At 50.5% G+C, this 21,877-nt stretch overlaps 1 protein-coding gene across 1 annotated transcript in view; it reads left to right on the top strand.

Annotated features, from left to right (window-relative positions):
- NPLOC4 (NPL4 homolog, ubiquitin recognition factor) overlaps positions 1 to 20,221 on the top strand; it is a 65,460-nt gene extending 45,239 nt beyond the window's left edge. Inside the window, exons 13-17 of the mRNA XM_049859311.1 lie at positions 11,201 to 11,272; positions 13,592 to 13,687; positions 14,765 to 14,881; positions 16,101 to 16,203; positions 18,172 to 20,221. Coding sequence (XP_049715268.1) covers positions 11,201 to 11,272; positions 13,592 to 13,687; positions 14,765 to 14,881; positions 16,101 to 16,203; positions 18,172 to 18,332 — 549 coding nt within the window. The 3' untranslated portion in view covers positions 18,333 to 20,221. The remainder of the gene's footprint in view (positions 1 to 11,200; positions 11,273 to 13,591; positions 13,688 to 14,764; positions 14,882 to 16,100; positions 16,204 to 18,171) is intronic.
- The last annotated feature ends 1,656 nt before the right edge of the window (positions 20,222 to 21,877 follow it).

Raw genomic sequence — 21,877 nt, 5'->3', positions numbered from 1 at the left:
CTATTTCCGTGTCCATTCCGCCAGCTTCTGACCCCTTCTGCCCTCTCATCTCCTCTCTAGACGGGAGCTGCCCACATAGTCTCATGTGTCTTCTTGATCCAAGAAGCTCACTCTGTACCAGTATTATTTTCTATCCCATAGTCCAGTCCAATCCCTGTCTGAAGAGCTGGCTTTTGGAATGGTTCCTGTCTTAGGCTAACAGAAGGACTGGAGACCATGACCACCAGGGTCCTTCTAGTCTCAGTCAGACCATTAAGTCTGGTCTTTTTATGAGAATTTGAGGTCTGCATCCCCCTGCTCTCCTGCTCCATCAGGGGTTCTCTGTTGTGTTCCCTGTCAGGGCAGTCATCAGTTGTAGCTGGGCACCATCTAGTTCTTCTGGTCTCAGGCTGTTGTAGTCTCTGGTTTATGAGGCCCTTTCTGTCTCTGGAGTTCCTAATTACCTGTGTCTTTGATGTTCTTCATTTTCCTTTGCTCCAGGTGGGTTGAGACCCATTGGAGTATCTTAGATGGTCACTTGCTAGTGTTTAAGACCCCAGACACCACTCTCCAAAGTCGGATGCAGAATGTTTTCTTGATAGATTTTATTATGCCAGTTGACTTAGATGTCCCCTGAGACCGTGGTCCCCAAACCCCTGCCCCTGCTATGCTGGCTTTCACAGCCTTCAGTTTATTTGCTTTTGGCTTAGTCCAGTTGTGCTGACCTCTCCTGTATTGTGTGTTGTCTTTCCCTTCACCTAAAATAGTCTTATCTACTATCTAGTTAGTGAAAACTCCTCTCCCTCCCTCCCCAGTCTTGTAACCATCAAAGAATATTTTCTTCTCTGTTTAAACTATTTTTCGAGTTCTCGTGGTCTCATACAATATTTGTCCTTCTGCAGCTGACTGATTTCATTCAGCATTATTCCTTCCAGATTCCTCCACGTTATGAAATGTTTCACGGATTCATCATTGTTCTTAATCCTTGCGTAGTATTCCATTGTGTGAATATACCATAATTTATTTATCCAGTCATCCATTGATGGGCACCTTGGATGCTTCCATCTTTTTGCTATTGTAAACAGTGCCGCAGTGAACATGGGTGTGCATATATCTGTTTGCATAAAGGCTCTTATTTCTCTAGGATATATTCCACGGAGTGGGATTGCTACATCGTATGGTAGTTCTAATTCTAGCTTTTTAAGGAAGCACCAAATCGATTTCCAAAGTGGTTGTACCGTTTTACATTCCCACCAGCATATAAGTGTTCCAGTCTCTCCAACCTTTATTATTTTGTGTTTTTTGGGTTAATGCCAGCCTTGTTGGCATGGGATGGAATCTCATTGTAGTTTTGATTTGCCTTTCTCTAATGGCTAATGATTGTGAGCATTTCCTCATGTATCTGTTAGCTATCTGGATGTCTTCTTTAGCGAAGTGCCGGTTCATATCCTTTCCTGATTTAATTGGGTTATTTATCTGTTTGTAATTGAGTTTTTGTAGTATCATGTAAATTTTAGAGATCAGATGCTGATCACAAATGTCATAGCTAAAAACTTTTTCCCAGTCTGTAGGTAATCTTTTGACTCTTTTGGTGAAATCTTTGGATGAGCATACATGTTTGATTTTTAGGAGCTCCAAGTTATCTAGATTCTCTTTTGCATTGTTAGTAATGTTTTGTATACTGTTTATGGCATGTATTAGGGGTCCTAGCGTTGTCCCTTTTTTTTTCTTCCATGATCTTTGTTGTTTTGGATTTTATATTTAGGTCTTTGATCCATTTTGAGTTACTTTTTGTGCATGATGTGAAGTATGGGTCTTGTTTCATTTTTTTGTAGATGGATATCCAGTTATGCCAGCACCATTTGTTAAAAAGACTGTCTTTTCCCCGTTTAATTGCTTTGGCGCCTTTGTCAGAGCAGTCATCGGTTGTAGCTGGACATCATCTAGTTCTTCAGGTCTCAGGCTGACATGGTCTGTGGTTTACAGGCCCTTCCTGTTTCTTGGGCTCATAATTACCTTGTCTTTGGTGGTCTTCATTCTCCTTTGTTCCAGGTGGGATGAGACTCACTGACGGATCTTAGATGGTCGCTTGCTAGTGTTTAAGACTCCAGACACCACTCTCCAAAGTAGGATGCAGAATGTTTTCCTAATAGGTTTTATTATGCCAATTGATTTATATATCCCCTGAAACCATGGTCCCCAAACCCCCGCCCTTGCTACGCTGGCCTTCGAAGCGTTCAGTTTATTCAGGAGACTTCTTTGCTTTTGGTTTAGGCCAGTTGTGCTGACCTCTCCTGTATTGTGTGTTGTCTTTCCCTACACCTAAAACCGTTCTTATCTAAAATTTAATTAGTGAAAACCGCCTCCCTTGCTCCCTCCCTCCCTCTGTCCCTCTCCTGTCTCGTAACCATCAAAGAATATTTTGAAGAGTGATTTTTGAGGCTGGAGACAGCCTAGCTGGCTAACAAAGAACTCAACTTTTTCTCAGATCAGAAGCAGCTGATCACTGTCTGGAGCGTGGACTCTGTCTTTGGAGCCTGTGTTAGCGGGAGCAAAGCGCTACACGTGGGAAAGGAATGAGGGAGTGGGGAGTCCGCTTGTTCCCTATCTGCAGAGCGGTGATCCTGGCTCCCTCTTGGTCTCCACCTCTAAACCCTGGAGTGAGTCTTTACTCCTGCTTCTTCAGTGGCTGTGGCTTTTCTGCCCAGGTCTCCTCTGGTGACTGTTGGGGCCTACCACGTGAGGTGGGCCAAGAAGCATTCCTGTCTCCTTGTCAACTGTCTTAAGAATTGCATGTAGGATGAAAGGTAGAGGCTCTGTTTCATAGCACAGACCAGACCTTGGCCTTGGACAGAATCTTGTGTTTATGCAGGAATCCAAAAAACATCAGGTACTTTGAAGAATCTTTAGTTTTAGAGGGATTTTTAAATGCTGACACATCAAGTCACTCTGTGCTAGGAACCAGTATGTGGTGGCTGTTCCAGGAAAGTGCTGCCGAACTTGTAATGCTTACTGTAACGGGAGGTTTTGTGACGTAGAACAGTTTTTACTCATTTTTCAGACATGAGATTAGCTGCCATCTTGAACACTAAGCATTAAGACTGGATTTCAGTTGACCCTTTCTAGAAAAGCTTGCCAGTCTGTGATTGATAACAAGATCCAGCATCCTCATGGAAAAGCCCACTGCCATCAAGTCAGTTCGGGTTTCCAAGGCTGTAAATCTGTATGGAAGCAGAGTGCCACATCTTTCTCCCTCAGGGCTGCTGGTGATTTCGGACTGCCAACCTTGTGCTTAGCTGCAGGTCATTTTAACTACTCTATACCACAAGGGCTCTAATAAAAAAAAAAATAGGAATGAATACTTCAGTTTAGATTAATCAAGTATTACCATCTAGTAAACATTAAGTAGATACAAAAGAATATTTATAAAATATATTTAAGGAATAAAAGAAGGCATAATACCAAATTTCTGTGGCTCTGCAACTGAGTATAAGAACTTGACCATGGCCTATGAGACCCCCTGGCCCTCCTCTCCACTTCCGTCTCCTTTTCTCCCCCTCAGAGCTCACCACTATTTTGAATTTATGGTAGCATTTTCCTGCTTTTCTTCATAGTTCTACCTCACGTGTTTGTTTTCCTGAACAGCATACTGTTAGTTTTGCATATTATCAAACTTGATATATCTGGAGGCATTTCTAGTCCTCAGAGATGTCTGTCTTCGCAAGTCGTTGTGTTTGTCTTAGCCGCAGCACGGTCTTCCACCTCACGAGCAGATGTCATTCATTTCTCTCTCTTTCCTGGGAGTTGTATTTTTTTTTTTTTTAATCTTAGCGGAATTACCACTGACATCATTGCTCACATGTGCAAAAGTTTCTGTAGGAGTAGAATTGCTGTCTTTTGGAGCGGGTGCATTGCTGTGTAATCCCAGCTTGTTTCCAAAGGGATTGTACCAAATTATACTCCACCTGCCATATCTAGTTTTTGGGTTGCTCCACACCACACTTCATATTCAAACTTACTTGGTGGGTGTAAGATGGTATGTCACTGAATTTGTACTTTGCATTTACCTGATTACGAGTGAAGTTGGGATCTTTTTGTCTACTTATCGGCTCTTCCTGTTTTCTGTTCTGTGGAGTGCCTGTTCAAGCTTGTTTCCTGTTTTTCTTTTGGGTTTTGTCTTTTTCATGCTGATTTGTAGGAGTTCTTTGTGTGTTCCGCATGCTAATCCTTTGTCCGTTTTACATGTGGCAGATAACCTCTCTGAGTCGTAGTTTGCCTTTTTACTCTCTTTATGTCTTTTGATGCAGAAGTTTTAAATTTTAATATAGTCAGATTTATGACTTTTTTATGGTTGGGCCTTTTGAATCATAAAGATAATCCTGTTATATTGTCTTCTAAAAGTTTTACGATTTTGCGTTCCACATTTAGGGTGTTAGTCTAGTGTATGGTGTGAGGTTGGGGTTCAGTCAGTTTCTTTTTTTTGTTTGTTTAATTGTACCTTAGATGAAAGTTTACAGAACAAACTAGCTTGTCATTAAACAGTACACATATTGTTTTATGATATTGGATAACAACATACAGCATGTCAACACTGTCCATTCTTGACCTTGAGTTTTCTGCTACCAGTTTTCCTGTCCCCTCCTGCCTTCTATTCGTTGCCCCTGGGCTTGTGTGCCCCTTTAGTCTTGTTTTGTTTTATGGGCCTGTCTAATCTTTGAAGGGTGAACCTCAGGAGTGACTTTATTACCGAGCTAGAAGGGTGTCTGGGGCCATACTCTCAGGGTTTCTCCAGTCTGTGTCAGGCCAGTAAGTCTGCTCTTTTTTTTGTGAGTTAGAATTTTGTTCTCCATTTTTGTCTATCTCTATCTGGGACCCTTTATTGTGATCCCTGTCAGAGCAGTCGCTGGTGGTAGCTGGGCACCATCTAGTTGTACTGGACTCAGTCGGGTGGAGGCTGTGGTAGTTGTGGTCCATTAGTCCTTTGGACTAATCTTTCTCATGTCTTTAGTTTTCTTCATTCTCCCTTGCTCCCGAAGGGGTGAGACCAGTGATGTTTCAGTTATTTTTAACCATGTGGGTAATCAGTTGCCCAAGCACCATTTCTTGAGAAGAGCTGTCCTTTCCCAGGTAGTGTACGAACAGCTCTGTCACCCACCATTTCTATAAATGAAACGTGTGTTTCTGGACTCTGCCTGTTCTGCTGGCCCATTTTTCTCGACCAGTACCAGTGCCCTGCCGTCCTGATTGCTGTAACTTCATGTTGGGGGCTTGCCTGTTTCTCTTCAGGAGCCCTTACTGGTCCTGGCCCTTCATTCTTCTATGTGAATTTTAGAATTGACTGGTTAAGTTGCAGTAAAACAGACACAGAATTGCCCCCCTGGGGTCTGCACTGACATCTTTCCAGAGTTCAGTCTTCCTCTTAGCTTGGTGGGCTCTGCGCTTTTTTGGTGTTCTTTCCTGTCTCAAAGCTTTGTGGTTTCCTCCATGAAGGCCTTAGACTGTTTCTAGCTCTAGGTACTCTTTGTTGTTTGTGTATTGTAAATACATCATTTTCAAATTACATTTTGAAGCTCTTTATTGCTGTTTGAAACAACAGCTAAATTTCTGTATCCAGCAACCTCTTGGCTATCTGTTGTTAATTCTCATCATCTGTATGTATATTCTTTTTGAGGTTTTTACATAGATAATCTCGGTATCCCTGAGTGACAGTCTTTGTTCTTTTCCAACTACTGTCCTTTCCAGTCTTTGTCTTGGCTTGCTGGGCTGGTGTCTTAGGCTGGGTTCTCTAGAGAAGCAAAACCAGTGAAGCATAAAAATAAAAAATTTTATATGTGTATGTGTTTATATATCTATATGTATGTATGTATGTATACAGATGTATGTATACATGGAGATTATCTCAAGGAAATGGCTTGTGTGGTTGTAGAGGCTGGCAAGTCCCAAGTCCGTGGGTAGGTGTCAGGCTGGAGGCTTCTCCTGACTCACAGAGCCGCGGAGGCTAATGAACCCACGATCCACAGGTCAGGCAGCAGGCTGCTGGCCTAAGTCCCGGGGCCTGGAGGTCAGGTGCTGACGGGCTGAAGGTAGAAACCAGAGCGCAGCAAAAGCTGGAGAGCTTTGACAAAAAGTCCGTATGTATTGGGTGCCGGCCATAGCCCCAAAGAAACTGCCTTTCAGCTGACTGGCTGCCCGTAGCAGGTCTCCTCATGGAGGCGATGACATCATATCGGACCTCGTCATAGAGGTGACTGTATCATTATACGACTGCCAGACTGTGTCATAATTGCCAGACCACTGAGACTCATGGCCCAGCCCAGTTGACACAGCCTTAATGGTCGCAGCTGGCTCGGATTTCCCGAGCGGTGCTGAGTGACGTCGGAGGTTACTGGTACGCTTGATCTCATCTCTAATTGTAAAGGAGGTGCTTTCAGGATTATGTCATTAACTAGGTGTTTGCTTTCTGTTTTTTAAATATCCTTCACGAGGCAGGCATTTGCTTCTTTATTTCTGTGTCTCATATTAAGTTTCTTTAACTTAAGAATTGAGCTTTGCGTGGGACATGTGCTGCTTCCTTAATCATTCTCTCGCCTTAAGAGATGGCTTGCTTGCCCTCCCTGTATAGCCCTGTAGGATGGGAGGCGCTCGTTTCTGCTGCTTCAGGAAATTACCAGTTGAGGCAAAGAGAACAACAAGGGAAACATCACAGCGGTCCTCTTAGTCTTGCGGTCTCTGACTTTAAAACACATGTTGTAAACAGATGTGCACAAGCATTTATCCAGGGTTGTTCATCATGGTGGTGTCTGCGTAATAAACATTGGAAGCACCTAGAAGCCCAGCACCGAGGGAGCAAGGAAGAATGAAGAACACCAAAGACAGATGGGTTGAGACCAGTTGATGCATCTTAGATGGCCGCTTGCTAGCGTTATAAGACCCCAGACGCCACTCTCCGAAGTGGGATGCAAAATGTTTTAATAGGTTTTATTATACCAGTTAAACTAGATGTCCCCTGAAACCATGGTCCCCAAACCCCTGCCCCCGCTATACTGGCCTTCGAATCATTCAGTTTATTCAGGAAACTAGTTTGCTTTTGGTTTAGTCCAGTTGAGCTGACCTCTCCTGTATTGTGTGCTGCCTTTCCTTCACCTAAAGTAGTTCTTGTCTATTATCTAATTAGTGAATACCCCTTCCCCCCCTCCCTTCCCACTCTCGTAAGCATCAAAGAATATTTTCTTCTCTGTTTAAAGTATTTCTTGAGTTCTTATAATAGTGGTCTTGTATAATATTTGTCCTTTTGCAACTGACTAATTTCACTCAGCATGATGCCTTCCATATTTCTCCATGTAATGAAATGTTTCACAGATTTCATCGTTGTTCTTTATTGATGTGCCAGTATTCCATTGTATGACTATACCATAATTTATTTATCCACTCATCCGTTGATGGGCACCTTGGTTACTTCCATCTTTTTGCTATTGTAAACAGTGCTGCAGTGAACATGGGTGTGCATACATCTGTTCGTGTAAAGGCTCTTATTTTTCTAGGATATATTCCAAGGAGTAGGATTGCTGGATCATACGGTAGTTCTATTTCTAGCTTTTTAATAAGGAAGTGCCAAATCGATTTCCAAAGTGGTTGTACCATTTTACATTCACACCAGCGGTGTATAAGTGTTCCAGCCTCTCCACAACCTCTCCAACGTTTATTATTTTGTGTTTTTTGGATTAATGCCAGCCTTGTTGGAGTGAGATGGAATCTCATTGTAGTTTTGATTTGCATATCTCTAATGGCTCGAGAGCATTTCCTCATGTATCTGTTAGCTGCCTGAATGTCTTCTTTAGTGAAGTATCTGTTTATATCCTTTCCCCATTTTTTAATTAGGTTATTTGTCTTTTCGTAGTTGAGTTTTTGCAGTATTGTGTAGATTTTAGAGATCAGGCACTAGATGTCATAGCTAAAAACTTTTTCCCAGTCTGTAGGTAATCTTTTGACTCTTTCAGTGAAGTCTTTGGATGAGCATAGCTGTTTGATTTTTAAGAGCTCCCAGTTATCTGGTTTCTCTTCTGGTGTTTGTGCATTGTTAGTAATGTTTTATATACTGCTTGTGGTATGTGTTAGGGCTCCTAGCGTTGTTCCTGTTTTTTCTTCCATGATCTTTTATCATTTTAGATTTTATATTTAGGTCTTTGATCCATTTTGAGTTAGTGTTGTGCATGGTGTGAGGTACGGGTTTTGTTTCATTTCTTTTGTAGACGGTTATCCAGTTATGCCAGCACCATTTGTTAAAAAGACTGTCTTTTCCCCATTTAACTGACTTTGGGCCTTTGTTATACCATGTGGTTTTTAAAGCACTTGTTTTAAATCCTAGGAGATTTTGTTTGCTTCCAGCATCTTTCACAAAATTGATCAAATAGTGAAGAAATTGCCCACAGAGAAGAGATCCTGAATGACATATTCACGTAATCTCAGTTTTGGAAAAAGGATTTTGTGGCACCCAGAATCTCCAGCTGCTTAAACCCCAACTTGGTTTTTGTTCCTTTCCTTGCGTGGGAGGTGGCACCTTGCTCAGTGTGTCCATAGCCGGATTTGAGCCTGGACCTGATCTCAGGTACCCTTGGCCTTGTGGCATCTAGCTCTGGGCTCAGGAACAGAGCCAGGTAGGGCTGTTGTTCTGTGTTTTGATTTTAGACAGATGTGGTTTCTTGTCATCCCCTTGCCTTTTCCAGCTATTAGATCTTGGGGCAGTGACGAATCTTAAGCCTTCCTTTCCTCATCCTGAACTGAGGGTGTGACGTGCCTCTGACTTCCACACACAGCCCTTAGCCTGGGTCAGGGAGGCAGTGAGCCCCCAGTCACTGTAAGCTGCTGAACCTTTCTGTGGAGCCAGGCACAGTGAGAGTGCTTGCTAACTGGACTGTTTCCTGATGATCACTCTTCAGGAAGCTTTGTTTTATCCTGTGGCTTCTCAGATCTGGTGCCTCTTGTTTCCCATCTGGCTGGTTCTTTGAGAGAAAAGCAGCACTTTAGGGATTTTGTTCACCATCCTTAAACAAGATGGTGTCGTCCAGTCGATGAAATGTGCTCTGCAGCTCACAGACCTGGAGGTACCTGGGTGTCTCCCTGCTGTCAGGGCTGCAGCCACCACATCCCCATGTGGCTTGTGGCAAGGCAGTGGGCATTGGGGACCGCAGCTTCTGCCCCTCCCTGCCAGCTTCTGTTCCCCGCCCCCCACCACCAAGACTTCCCGTGCCAGGTGGAGATAGAACTGCTGACACTTTGGCGGCTGCCAGACTTAGAATTCAGACATCTTCCTCCTCGCGTATTCCATCTGACATTTGTTAAGGCCCATAAAAAGTAATTGCCTTTTAAAGTGGTGTGCAAGGCTCAGAATTGGCTGGCAAAAGTGTTTGAGCAAAGGCATGGGGGAGAAATAGAAGTTACCTGTTTTTTCCCCCAGGGAAGAGAAGGGGGTACAGCACCTTTATTTTCTTGAGGAACATAGATGGTGCAGTTGGGTAGTTAAATTTGAGAGAGAATAGCACAACACAGAGAGAGGGGCATTTAACAGGGAAGTCCCTAGGGGGGAAGCTTAGCCGAACAGGTGCTGGGAAAATGTTTCTGCATATTAGAGTGTAATTAGATTTGAAGGTGAATTCCAGATGGGCTAATTATGTGTGAATTGTTGCAGGCTATTTCATGTACGGGCAAGAGTATATTTTTGGAAATGGTGACTTAGTTTGATTGGCTTTGATTCCTGCCTCCTACTCCATCTCCTCAGTCTGGAAGTTGCCTCTTCTGGGGCCCAGGATCCCACTCACTAGGCCTCATTTCTCAGCTGCCCCTGTTGAAGGGTGGATGGCTCATGGCTCACCTGCACTGGCTGGAAAGAATCTCAGCTTCTGAGGGAAATAGGGAACGAGGCTGTGTTCACACAGGGCCACTTCCTGGAGGCGGCTCCGGGTGTGAGTGGAAACAGGAGGGGGCGTGGAAGAATCAAGAAAACTTCAGACCATGCTGAACATAGCCTGTCACCTCCCATGAGGATGGTGGCCTGGGTGGCTGGGGAGCAGCTGGTGGTGACGGCCTGAGACAGTGCCCAGCGTCCCCAGGGCGGTACTGGTGGGTTGGAGGTGGCACGAGTCACCCTGTGCACTCAGGAAGGTCTGTGTAGCACCCACTTTGGGCCTGAGAGCTTTAATAAATGTAAACTCTTGTATGAGGCCCTGTAATTGGGGATTATGGATGTGTAATTTATATATGACTCGGTGAACAATTTATGTAATGTTAAGTGATGATTTAGGTAGAAACTATGGCCCTGTCTTGTAGAATCCTTAATGAAAAGCGTCGGTTCTTAGGCATTTATTTCTAGAGCTCTGTTTGAACTCAGCACGTTTGACATAAATCAGATCTAATTGTCATCTTATGATTAATGAACATATGCTGGCCGTTTTTCCCCGTAATTAAACTTTATGTTCCATGTGTCTGACAAAGCAAAACAAGCGGAGACTTTGATAGATTGGTGGTGGGCTCTGTGTCCACGTATTTGTGTATGTGTGTACTCGTGTGTGTGTGTGTGTAGTCGTGTGTATACTCAGTTTTGTGTGTACTGTACTTGTGCATACGCTGTGTGTACTCAGTTGTGTTTAGTTGCGTGTGTGCTTAGTTACGTGTGTACTCGTGAGTGTATCCAGTTGTGTGTACTCAGTTGTGTGTATGTGTACTCTTTTGTGTGTGTTTATGTTATTAACATACAAGTATGAAGTCTCCAAAAGGTCCATTTCAGAAGTGTGAATGAGATGTTTAAGAATTTGCGCTCACCTGTGAGGTTTAAGGAAGGGCTTGTAAAGGACAGAGCAGGGCGCTCTGACCAGAGGGAGGCGTGCCCGCCCCGTCGAGCCTGTCTGTCCTGCCATCTCACAGATGGAGCAGTACTTCTGGCTGCAGCTGCGGGGGAGGGAGTGGCTTTATTGCGTTCTCCCATTGGAGATCCTCATTAGCCAGGAGCATACCGCTACCTGATGTTACGGGCGTCATAAAGCGCTCCAAGGAATGATGGCAGCTGGACTCATTGCAGAGGTCTGCACATCTGTCTTTCTGCTTTTCATGCAGTTTACCAAGAACTGCCGTTATTTCACAGGTGAGACAGGTTTGTGAGAGGAAGGCTGTGTTTTGGTCGGTGCGCTTTGACTGATGGGAGCTAACCTGGGCTTATTTCCCACTCCAGGACATCGACAAGTTTGGCAATGAGATCACCCAGCTGGCGCGCCCCCTGCCCGTGGAGTACCTGATCATCGACGTAAGTGGTGCTGCAGGGCTGGACCAAGCAGACCCCAGGCAGTGTTGGTTGGGTCTTCCAGCTCCCAGAGGTCCTGAGGGGCTCATGGTTTTCAGGGCTTTCCTTGTAGTTTCAGGTTTTTATTTCCTTGGAAACAACTCAGGGGCTAGCCATCTCCATATGGGTTTGCAAGCAGACCGAGGACTGTCTTCCCCCACAGGCAGAGAGGAGCCCAGGGGCTCTGGTCATATGTCCCTGCAAGGGTGCCGAGCAGTCTGGTCCAGTGGCCACGGGCAGGGTGTGACGGGGGGGTAGCATGTGTCTTCCTGGTGGAACTCCAGGAGCCACGAAGGCACCTGGCCCTGCTGGCGGGCTCTGCACATCTCAGTCTCCTCTGAGGGAATGTCATGGTTGTGTACATGTGGCCTATGGGGACTCAGACTGGCCATCAGCCTGAGGGTAGAGGGTACCGCTGAAGTGAGAGCCATGACGGCATTGTCTAGAGGGGCAGGAGCGCAGACCCTTGTAGGCAGAGTGTTTCCTGCACCACGGCCGTGCCCAGTCTCCCTTGGAGTGGCATTTGGACTCAGGGTGGGCATGTGATCCAGGCTGTAAAATATCATTGCATTTGGAACAGTGGGCCCCTGCAAGCTGAGCCCATCGATGTTCCATTTCAGCTGACAGCTCCAGAGAACATATTTATTACCTAGGCTGTAAAGGCATCTGGTTTGTAGACTACCCGGGGTGTAATTAAGACGAGAACAGATTGATGGAACACACACTTAGGAGGAGTCAGCCTGATTGAAAACCGGCTTTCAAAGGTCTCCTCCCCGCCACAGCCTCCCAGCCCTGGCCTGCCTTTTAGGAGGGAAGTGAGCTTCCTGCCCTCATGAGCTTTGTCAGAGTCGATACTGCATCTTGCAGGTGTACTGGGGTGAGCGTTCCGCCTGTGGTACCCAGCCCCGTTTCTGGGACGTGAGACAGGTGCCCCGTAAGCGTGTCCACACCTCACCCCCTCACAGGCTGAGGGTCAGTCTCTACCAAGACCGACGGAGGCTCACGGAGTTCAAGACCGGGTGCTGGGCAGGGGCAGGTCCAAGCCAGCATCCATCCCTAGGGCATCAGCTCCATAACAACCAGGCAGCTCATTGGGGGTGGAGTGGGCGCAAGGTGATGTCTGTGCACGGCTGCAACGTTGACCTCTGGCTCTCCAGGGGACCTACCATGTCTGGCACGTCCTCTCTCACTGCCAGTGTGCTGTGTGCCTTCTGGCACAGGGACCCAAGCGCCCAGGCTTTGTCTCATGTTCAGAGACTCTGGTCTCTACAGCATATGGTGCCACAGCCCTCACCCTGCCCCTTGGACGCAGGCTTGTGGTCTCCTTTGCTGTGCAGATAAGAAAGGCGAGCTGTGGACAGGAGCTGACAGCGGCCCCGAGGCTCACCTTCACTACACAGCTCCATGTCCCGCCAGTAGTGATGCGTCAGGGTGCCTGGCGTGGTCATGGCAGGAATCCTGGCCAGCTAGCCTAGAAATGGCTCACTACCTCTCCTGATGCAGAAAACAGCAGGACAGCATTGCAGTTCTTCAGAAATAGTCCCAAAGGAGCCAGAATAGCCCCCGAATCTGGACGAGGTGTAATCTGCACTGCCGGGTGTCACATTGCACAGGAAAAGCTGTGTCAACCCAAAGGTGGAAAGAGCGCCCATTTGGATGCTCTGGTGGAGGGGCATCTGCCAGGAGGAATAAAAACTGCGTGTGTTGACGCTACACATTACCCGCTGCCCGCAGTCTCTGTGGTAGATGGTGGGTTTAGGATGCCCTCTGTTGTCAACAGGAAGGCAGGATGGAGCCTGAGGGAGGATGCGGGCTCCCCTTGAATGGCAGCACTCAGCTCCAGTCTGCCTGTCTGACTCCAGGATGTGACACCCTGGGGTAGGAGAGGCTTCGCAGGCTGGCAGGAGTGCTGTGTGTGACCTCCAAACCCAGTGACAGGGTTTGCCCACAGGGCCCCTCCTGCTCTTGCCCTGTGGCTCCTCAGTTCCAACAAAGGGTTTGGGGTGGCGGGGGGAGTAGCTGCCAGGGAAGGCCTGTCATGAGGGGGCTGCTCCCTGACAGCAGGGGCCACTGTTCACAGCCAGAGACTGCACAGATGTGGTGCAGTTTCCAAGTATTTTACTTCCCAGTTTCAGTTTTCACATGGGGGTGACTCTCCTTGGATGCAGAGCTGCTGTGAGCGCTCGCCCAGTGCCAGGAGGGGTCCTCCGGGCTGCCTGCAGGGGTGGAGGGCCAGTGCCCACAGGCAGCACTGCTCACCCTGGCCTGTGTTTCCATCCTCAGATCACAACAACGTTCCCCAAGGACCCGGTTCACACGTTTTCTATCTCGCAAAATCCATTTCCCATCGAAAACCGGGATGTGTTGGGTGAGACACAGGTAAACCTTTGTCTTTAGACGTGTAATTTAAAGGAGCTGTGATGGTTTATCTAGTGTCAGTATTGTTTTTCCAGAAAGTGCCAAGCTTTCAAACTCCCCAATTCCTCCCCATGACAAAGTCGTTTGAGGCCTCTTCCTCAGGCACTGCTGATCACAGTGGCACCTGGCTGGGGGTGACCAATCCCCACAAGGACAGGTCCCATGTGCCGCAGGCCTGTGGGTGTGCCAGAGCATCACTCTCCCCTGGCTTCTCCAGAACGTTTGTATCGTGTGCCTTGCTGGAGTGGGTCTTTTGTCACAGTTTTTTCAGTCCCATCCCCCTCTGCATTCCCGGGCCACCTGGGTGTTCCAGAGCGCAGCGCTGACCGTGGCAATCTTCAGACCCCACTGGAGTTGCCTTGTTGTCCTGTGCATGTCATGTAGGCTGTGCACACATGTGTCCTGAACCGTAATCTGACAGGCACTTCAGGAGGTGGTGTGGTTAGGAACACCTACAAGGAGGTTTTCCTCGATGTAAGCACGCCACCCCTCTGACACCTGGGTCTGTTGGCCTACACGCTGGCCCGGGGCCTGTGGGGTGCAGAGGTGACCGGGCAGCATAATGCCCCCACCGTCACCCTCGCACAGACTTCCTCCTTTTCCCCTTGAGCTGCCCAAGGTCAGGGACAAAGCAAAACACCTGCACACGGGTCTCATCCTGCCCCTGAAGTGGGCCCTTCCTACCCCCATGTTGTCACAGAGGTTGCCTGACTCTGAGGGAAGGGGGCATTTCCCACCTGTTTGGATGGCCTCTCACTCATGGGCCAGCTTCACACACACCTGCTTTCCCACACACCTCTGTACTTCAGGCACCCAGAGTGTCTTCCTTGGGGGAAGGGGCCAGCACTGATTATGCTGATGATGCAGCTGCTGGCTCCTTTGCCTCTGGGCTCCACATCCAAGGTCACAGAAGGAGAGGGAGGGGCTTCACTCAGCCAAGTGCCTCCATTTGACCTGGGGGAGGGGCCCCTTTCTGGGCATGGCATTGGGGACCTGCAGAGGGACTGACGTGTTTCCTTCCCTCTGCCCACACGTCAGGACTTCCACAGTCTGGCCACCTACCTGTCCCAAAATACCTCATCCATGTTCCTGGACACCATCTCAGACTTCCATCTCCTGCTGTTTCTGGTCACCAATGAGGTCATGCCACTGCAGGTAGGGCTGGAGCATGTCCCAAGCCAGGCATCTGTGCTGTGCGCAGGGTGGCTCAGAGGAGTGGTGCCTTTTGTCTGACTTCCTTCCCCCCAGCCAGCAGGTGGGTCTGGAGCTGGATCAAGCTTGGCTCCAGAGGTGTCTCCCACTCAAGGGTCTGGCACTGAGAGCATCTGGCCCAGCTTTCCTTCCGCAAGGGGCTTGCTATGGGAAGAGGTGTTTGTCTCTCTTCGGAGCTTTCATCCTTTGTGATGTGGGACAGTGTCTGTTCCAGTCACCATCCAGGGACCTCCAGGCAGCAGAGGTGTTTAGGTGTGTCCCCTACTGGGTCTGGGCTCTACCAGGGAACAGCGAGATCCTGTCTTCTCCCGAGGCAGTGTCTGCTTTGTTGCCTGGCCCAAGGTGCAGCAGCCAGGTGCACGGTTCACAGCTGGCATGTGTAGGATGTACTGGAAGGAGAAGGAGGGAGGTGTTTTTAGTGACAGTGGCTGCTCGTGGGGCCATGGGGCCGTGGGACTGCCTATGCCGGGGTGCCTCCCCCCCCCCGCCCCCGGCCCGAAAGGGGAGCGGCCTCTCTGAGCCATCGGAGGTGACGGAACAGATGCAACAAAGGCGGCCTCCAACGGACTCTTCTCGCATCTGTATCCAGTCAGACCCACCCATTTCTGACAGTCACCCATGGCTCCCACAGTCCCAGAGGGCAACACCCTGCTCTCAGCCCAGGCGCAGCCTTGAGATGGGCAGGCTGGGACAAGTGTAGGCATCCGTCAGGAACCGTTGCCGGGAGGCCCCTGGAGGATTGGATTCTTGTTACATAAACACTTTGATTTCTCTGCATTTCTACCCTGGGGGCCTGGGATCCAGTGTGCGGGTTTCAAGACGTGATCCAGAAGATGAAGAGCCAGAGTGTCTAAGGGAGACTGGGTTCACAGGGCCCTCACTGCTGTGTCTGTCTGAACCCTGGATGAGGGGAGCCTTTGTTTTCTTGAGTTACTGAGTACGCTGTGGCCAGCTTGGGGGCTATTTTTGAAGAATTTAAATTTTAGCTCAATTTAGCACTTGCGTTTGGCCTAAGTGTGTGGCATTTTGAGTTTGATAGTGACAGCCTGGAGGGTCTTCTAAACGCCCTCTGGATGTGCCTTGATGTTGGAGAAGAAACCTGTTAGCAGAGCCCGTCCGCCACAGCAGAGCAAGGCGGACCTTCTTGTTTGGTGTCGCGCAGGACAGCATCAGCTTGTTGCTGGAGGCCGTGAGAACCAGGAATGAGGAGCTGGCACAGACATGGAAGAAGTCCGAGCAGTGGGCCACCATTGAGCAACTCTGCAGTAAGTGCCACCTCTCCTGGGCCAGGCCACCAAGGGCCATCCCTCGTGAAAACCAGAGCCCTGAGCCAGGAGCATCCTGGGGGCTTCGTGGGCAGCAGGACGCCTTGGAGGTCACAGGTGCTTTCACTGCTGTGTACGTGCTGTGCAGGCCCCAGGCTTCATGTGCACGGCTCTGTGAGTGTTTACAGTGTGCACACCCAGACAACGCGCTCCTCAGGGGTCGCGGGTGCTTTCACTGCTGTGTACGTGCTGTGCAGGTCCCGGGCTTCACGTGCTGTGACTCAGCAGCTTAAGAACTTCGCCTGCAGGTGCTGTGGCAGGCTTTTACTTGTGGCTTTGAGAAGTACCAGAAAGCCCTAGCAAGACAACCTTGAACATGTGTGTGAAAATGTTTGTACCATTTTCTCAATCTGGGGGGATAGATAATAGAGCCAAAGTTAGCCAAGGAAGACCTCACTGAAATCTAAGCCGTGAGGGAGCCTGGTGGAAAAAGAGTCTTACTGTCTCTTGACACCAGAGTGCCTAGAAGCTCAGTGGTCTTCAGAACTAGAGTACTAACTATGCCACACGTCTCATTTTATTAAGCATTCTTTTTATACGGTTGAGCTCAGACAATCAAACCCTAACGCAGTGGGCTCTCATGTGCTGAAATGTTGCTCAGATGCCCTGAAACGCCCTAAATCGGGACCCCCACGCCTGTGTCCTCACAGCGGACCAGGCAGGGTGGTGTCTGCAAAGACAGGGCCTGCTATGGTTGGCCGCCCCAGCATCCAGGCATGGCTTCGGCCCTGGCCGATGGCAGACACTCGGCAGCCACTCGGTCTCTGCAGTGAGCACTCTTTCCTGGTCTTCCTTCTGGGTCTGTCACACAGAAACATCCCAGCAGCAGCTTTGGTATCTTGGAGTACTCTCTCTCAGCCCAGGAGGGTGCTGAGAGGCTGAGGGGGACGTCCTGCCAGGTGATCCTGGACGTGCATTGGCCTGGTTGAGGGAAAGGATGGGTGGGTCTGAAAGGTGCCGCTGAGTGTCACCGTGTCTCTGCTCCTCGTGGGCACTAAAGTAGAGGCCTGTGGGAGCTGGAGGCCATCAGCCACACTCCCTCACACAGACCTGGTGAAAAAGAAGGCCAACCCGGGTAAGTGGGAGGCCCATGGGCAGCAGGGTCGCTGTGTTTGGGTCTGTCCTGCAGTGTCTACCAGGGGCATCTGCTTTGCTGAGCTTATGATGTGCTTGTTACACCCTGTCGACTTAGGTTTCTACCCCAGATTTCAACTGACCATGCATAGGGGTGAATTCTTATTACACTCATGTTAGAAATTAATATTAATGGGCCATTTACCAAAGGTCACAGAACGTAAACTACTTGGGGTAGATTGAATGGAAGCTGTGGGAGACCACTACGTGGAATACTCACACATTGCTAAGGACACTCCTCTGTGTGTGTGGATTGGATCAGTGCAATCCCAATCAGAATCTCCACAGACTGTGTGTATGTGTGTGTGTGTGTAAAAATTAACAAGTTCTAAAATGTATCTGGAAATGCACAGGACCTAGAATAGCCAAGACAGACTTGAAGACCCCTTGGCCTCAGTCTGTCCTGGGAGCAGCGCCCTCCTGGTGTACCTGGTGCCTGCTCACAGGGTGGCTGCTGTGCTTGCCGGCTCCCCTGGAGGCCACAGACACTGTGCAGCGTCCGTGCTGCAGGTGCTCTGTGGGCTCACTTGCTGGTGTGGCCTGAGGGGCATGGCCTCACTGATGGCATGTGCCACCAGACCACAGCTGTGACCACACGTGCTGCGCCCACACGGGCTGGCCCCAGCTGGCTGCTCCACCCTGCCTTCGCCTGCAGCAGCTGCTTTCAGAGCTGCCTTCATTGTGCCAAGCAGCAGCAGCATAGAGCTCTCAGGGGGACGGTGTGTGGAGACTCGCAGGTGGGCTGACCACTTGCTTCCTTCTCCTCGCCCGCAGGCACTGTCGGTGTGCAGCTTCCAGGCCTCCAGGAGTTCGGTGCTGTCGGGGGCTCCGCGCACACTGCCACCTCCGCCGCCATGTGGGCCTGCCAGCATTGCACCTTCATGAACCCGCCGGGCACCGGGCACTGCGAGATGTGCAGCCTCCCCAGGACCTAAGGCCGCTGGCGGGACAGGCGCCCAGCCCTCAGGAGCCGGGGTCACGCACGGTGTGCTCCCACAGTGATGCCTGAAGTGGGCAGGCCTGAGGGCGTGGGGCTGGGGGCTCTGACCCAGAGCTTCTCTTCCCAAAGGGCGCCCATTGGAAAGGAAACCAGGGCAGCCTTCCTCCAGGCTGTTGGGTGACCTGCCAAAGGATCACAGCGTGGCCCCACCTGGGAAAGCCTGACAGCTACCCACGTTACCCCGCTGTGCTCGGGTGCCTGGCGCCTCTGCCTCATCTGGAGCTGGGTGGGGCTTGCTGCTGCCCTCAGCGTCCATCTTTCCTTCTTCCTTTAGTGCTCTCCCTCTGCTCCCCCCCCCCGCCCCGTTTTTGGTTTGGAGCTCTTGGCCCTGTGTCCTCTTGCTCTAGGCTGAGACCCTGCCTGTGAGGCCCTCCTTCTCTTCAAACAGCCATCGTCTGGTGGACACGCAGGGGCCTGCCACCGCCCCCCCACCAGACCTCCACGGGGTTTAAAGTTGGCATCAGCTGTAGTAAGAGTTACTGGCAGTTCCTGCCCAGAGGACTTCTATTTATTTTTCTAAGATAAAAACTGCACAAGAGGGGAGTGACAGACTAGTTTCCATGTCCTTCCTCAGTGGATCCCTCTGGGGGTGTGTCCTGGGTGAGCAGTGTGGGGGACCCACCATCACTTACCCTTCGATAAACCTCAGTGCCTGAGACATCCCACCACACTGCACGCTGACAGCTCCAGACATGCACGGGCTGCGCAGAGCAGGGCACGGGAGTCCATGCGAAGGCTGGCGCCACATCACGCCAGATACCGCCCACCCTACCCCTGGTCCTCACCTGGCCTGGCGCAGTGACTAAGCAGACAGGCCTGGGGAGGGAGTTTGGGTCTCACCCAGCCCAGATCCACCTGGGCCACTGTGGAGACTGGGAGGTTGCTGTGCTGCAGGCTGTGGGCCAGGCCAGGCGGAGGCCAGAGGCGCATCAGCTTTGTCTCCTGTGGTCCTGAGCTCCCTTCTCTGGGTCATGAGGAAGCCGTCCCTTGGGGGAGTTCTGGGCCTCTTGCTGCTTCTTTGCCTTAACACTGCGCTGTGCCCATGAGAACGGTCAGCCTCTCCACAGACGGCCTGGGATCCTGCCTCCTCGGGACACTAGGGAGAGGATGCCCCTGGCGTGAGAATAGGTGCAGGCACGGCAGCTGTCCTTGTTGGCCAAGGGTCCCTGGCTGGTCCAGCCTTGGCAGAGCTGCCCAGCCAGCATGACCGTCAAGAAGGGTGCAGAGGCCGACTGGTCCTGTGGTGGCCACAGCCTCATTCTCAGCAGCCGTGGGAGTGCGATGGGGCTGCCCGCCCTGTGCTCAACTTCCATGCATTGCCATCGCTGTTTCCACCCTGGGACGTGCTGGCAGCCCATCGGCTCCGGGGCTGCGCTGCCACCACCTGCTCCTTTTCTGCTAGTCTCTGCCGCCAAGTTCCTGCCCTTTCCTCTTCACGCTGAAGCTTTGGCGTTCACTTCCACACCTGTTTTCCTTCGCCTTCTGGCTGAAGAAAAAGCATCGTCAGTTCTCTGACCCTTGGTTTGAGCCACTCTCTGTTCAGTAATGCACTTTTCTTCACTGTCTAGAGGGAGTGCTAAGCAGGAGGGGTGCCCCGCAAGCTCCATCCTTGCAGGTTGAGCCACCTGCACAGGTGTGATCCGCCGTCTCCTGAACCTACTGGTGAACAGGTGGCTGCAGTGCCCACCAACTGAGGGCACTCTCTGGGGACCAGGTGCTCCTGTTTTGCCTGGCCGCTTGGGCTTGAAGGGATGCCTGTGGGCTTGGGTCAGAGTTCCCGGCTCCGGCCCTGCAACGGAACCTAATAAAAGCACCTGAAGTGTCGTTTGCGCCTTCATTGTCGTTCCTGTGCTGTGCACCTCCATCGCTGGCCAGGGTCTGGGGTCTGCCTTGTTCAGGTGCCTCGACAGCGTTTCTTTCAAGTGAAAGCCTGAGGTGTCTGTGTCCTCAGCTGACGGTAGACACTGGAAGGTTAGGGCCTGTCTCCCCAGCTTGCATATCCCCTGCCTGGCTGCCTCCGGGAGGACTGTCCCTTCCCAACGCACAGGTGTGGGTGGAGGCTGGCAGAGCCTTTCCGTCTGAGCAGTGTGCCTCAACTGTTATCACCTTGTCACCTGGCCAGAGAGTGTTCTAACCTGCTTCCTCCGATCTTGGGGCACCAACCTTTGTGTCACCTTTCCGCACCACTTGGCCTAGGTGACTCATTGCTCTTTTAACAGTTACTTAAAAGACTGTCCACAGTGTTTGGCAAGATCCCTAGGAATGAGGCAGGCCAAGGATCCCCAGCACCTGTGTCCGGTCCTGCTCCAGAGGCAGGGCTTCAACAGCAATGCACATGCATCTTGAGCTGTGCCCTCCCTCACCTGGCATCCTCTGAGTGCTGACCTTGGCTCTAATGCAGCCTGCCCCTTTTGGCAGCTTAGGGCCCCTTGGAGAAACCCTGATGTGAGAGGCAGTAAAGGTCATAGAGCTTTAGCTTAGGTCCCGCACAGTCCAGTGATAACAGCTCTGGAGCCCACCAGTCAAGCAATTGAGTGTACGGCATGGGAATAGCACCCAGCCCAGCTGCTGTGCCCTTGGCCCTCCTGACTTGTTCCACGTTGGCCGCCCTGGCTGCCTGGGAAGCAGCACCCGGGCATCCAGCCTTGCTGCCACACAAAGCTGGCACTTCCGCATGGGCCGTGGGTGGTTTCTGTCCCCATCTGATCCTGTGATTGTTCAGCTCCTCATATAACTTCTGTCTGCCTCCAAGCGTGGCGTCCATACGTCCTGGATGTTGGAAATTTGGTCGGCTGTGAGCGTGCACACCCTTCTCACCACGAAGACTGGCTCTCTTGCTCCTTGCTCCCTGGTCATCAGCTTAGGTGGGGACCAGCCCTGCCTCTGCATCTCTCTGCTAGGATCCTAGCACTCATGTGGATAAAACTGAAACCAAACCCGTTGAGTCTGTTCTGACTCACAGCAACCCTACAGGACAGAGTAGAACTGCCCTGTAGGGATTCCAAGGTCGTAATCTTTACAGCGGCAGACTGTCACATCTGCGGAGCGGCTGGTAGGTTTGAACTGGCATCCTTTCAGTTAGCAGCCAAACGATTCACACTGCACCACCAGGGCCCCTAAGTGTGTGGATCGGGCATGTTTATGATCCTTGTCTCACAGGATATTGGGCTTGGTTTGGGGCGGGGAAGGACTGCTGGTCATCCAGCGCAGAACAGAGTGGGGCAGGAGTGCCCTGAATTAGCACAGCACCACAGGCTGTCCTGCCCAGGTTGGCGGACCTAGGCTGCTGTGAGGTCACTCAGCTCCACCAGAGCCCCGTCTTCCGCCATCTTCTCCAGGGCAATCCTGGCAGATTTCCCCTTGTGGGAGTCCCTGGGAGGATTGAGCGGGAATCGGTGTCGAAGAGCTAGTGACGCAGGACAGGTCAGTGTAGAGTGTTAAGATGGTCAGAAGACCCCTGTCCCCAACATTAGTGCAGGG

The sequence above is a fragment of the Elephas maximus genome, chromosome 19 (genome assembly GCF_024166365.1).
Source record: "Elephas maximus indicus isolate mEleMax1 chromosome 19, mEleMax1 primary haplotype, whole genome shotgun sequence".
Taxonomy (NCBI): domain Eukaryota; kingdom Metazoa; phylum Chordata; class Mammalia; order Proboscidea; family Elephantidae; genus Elephas; species Elephas maximus.
Note: the sequence above shows the minus strand (reverse complement) of the source record. Positions and strands in the feature narration are given on the sequence as shown.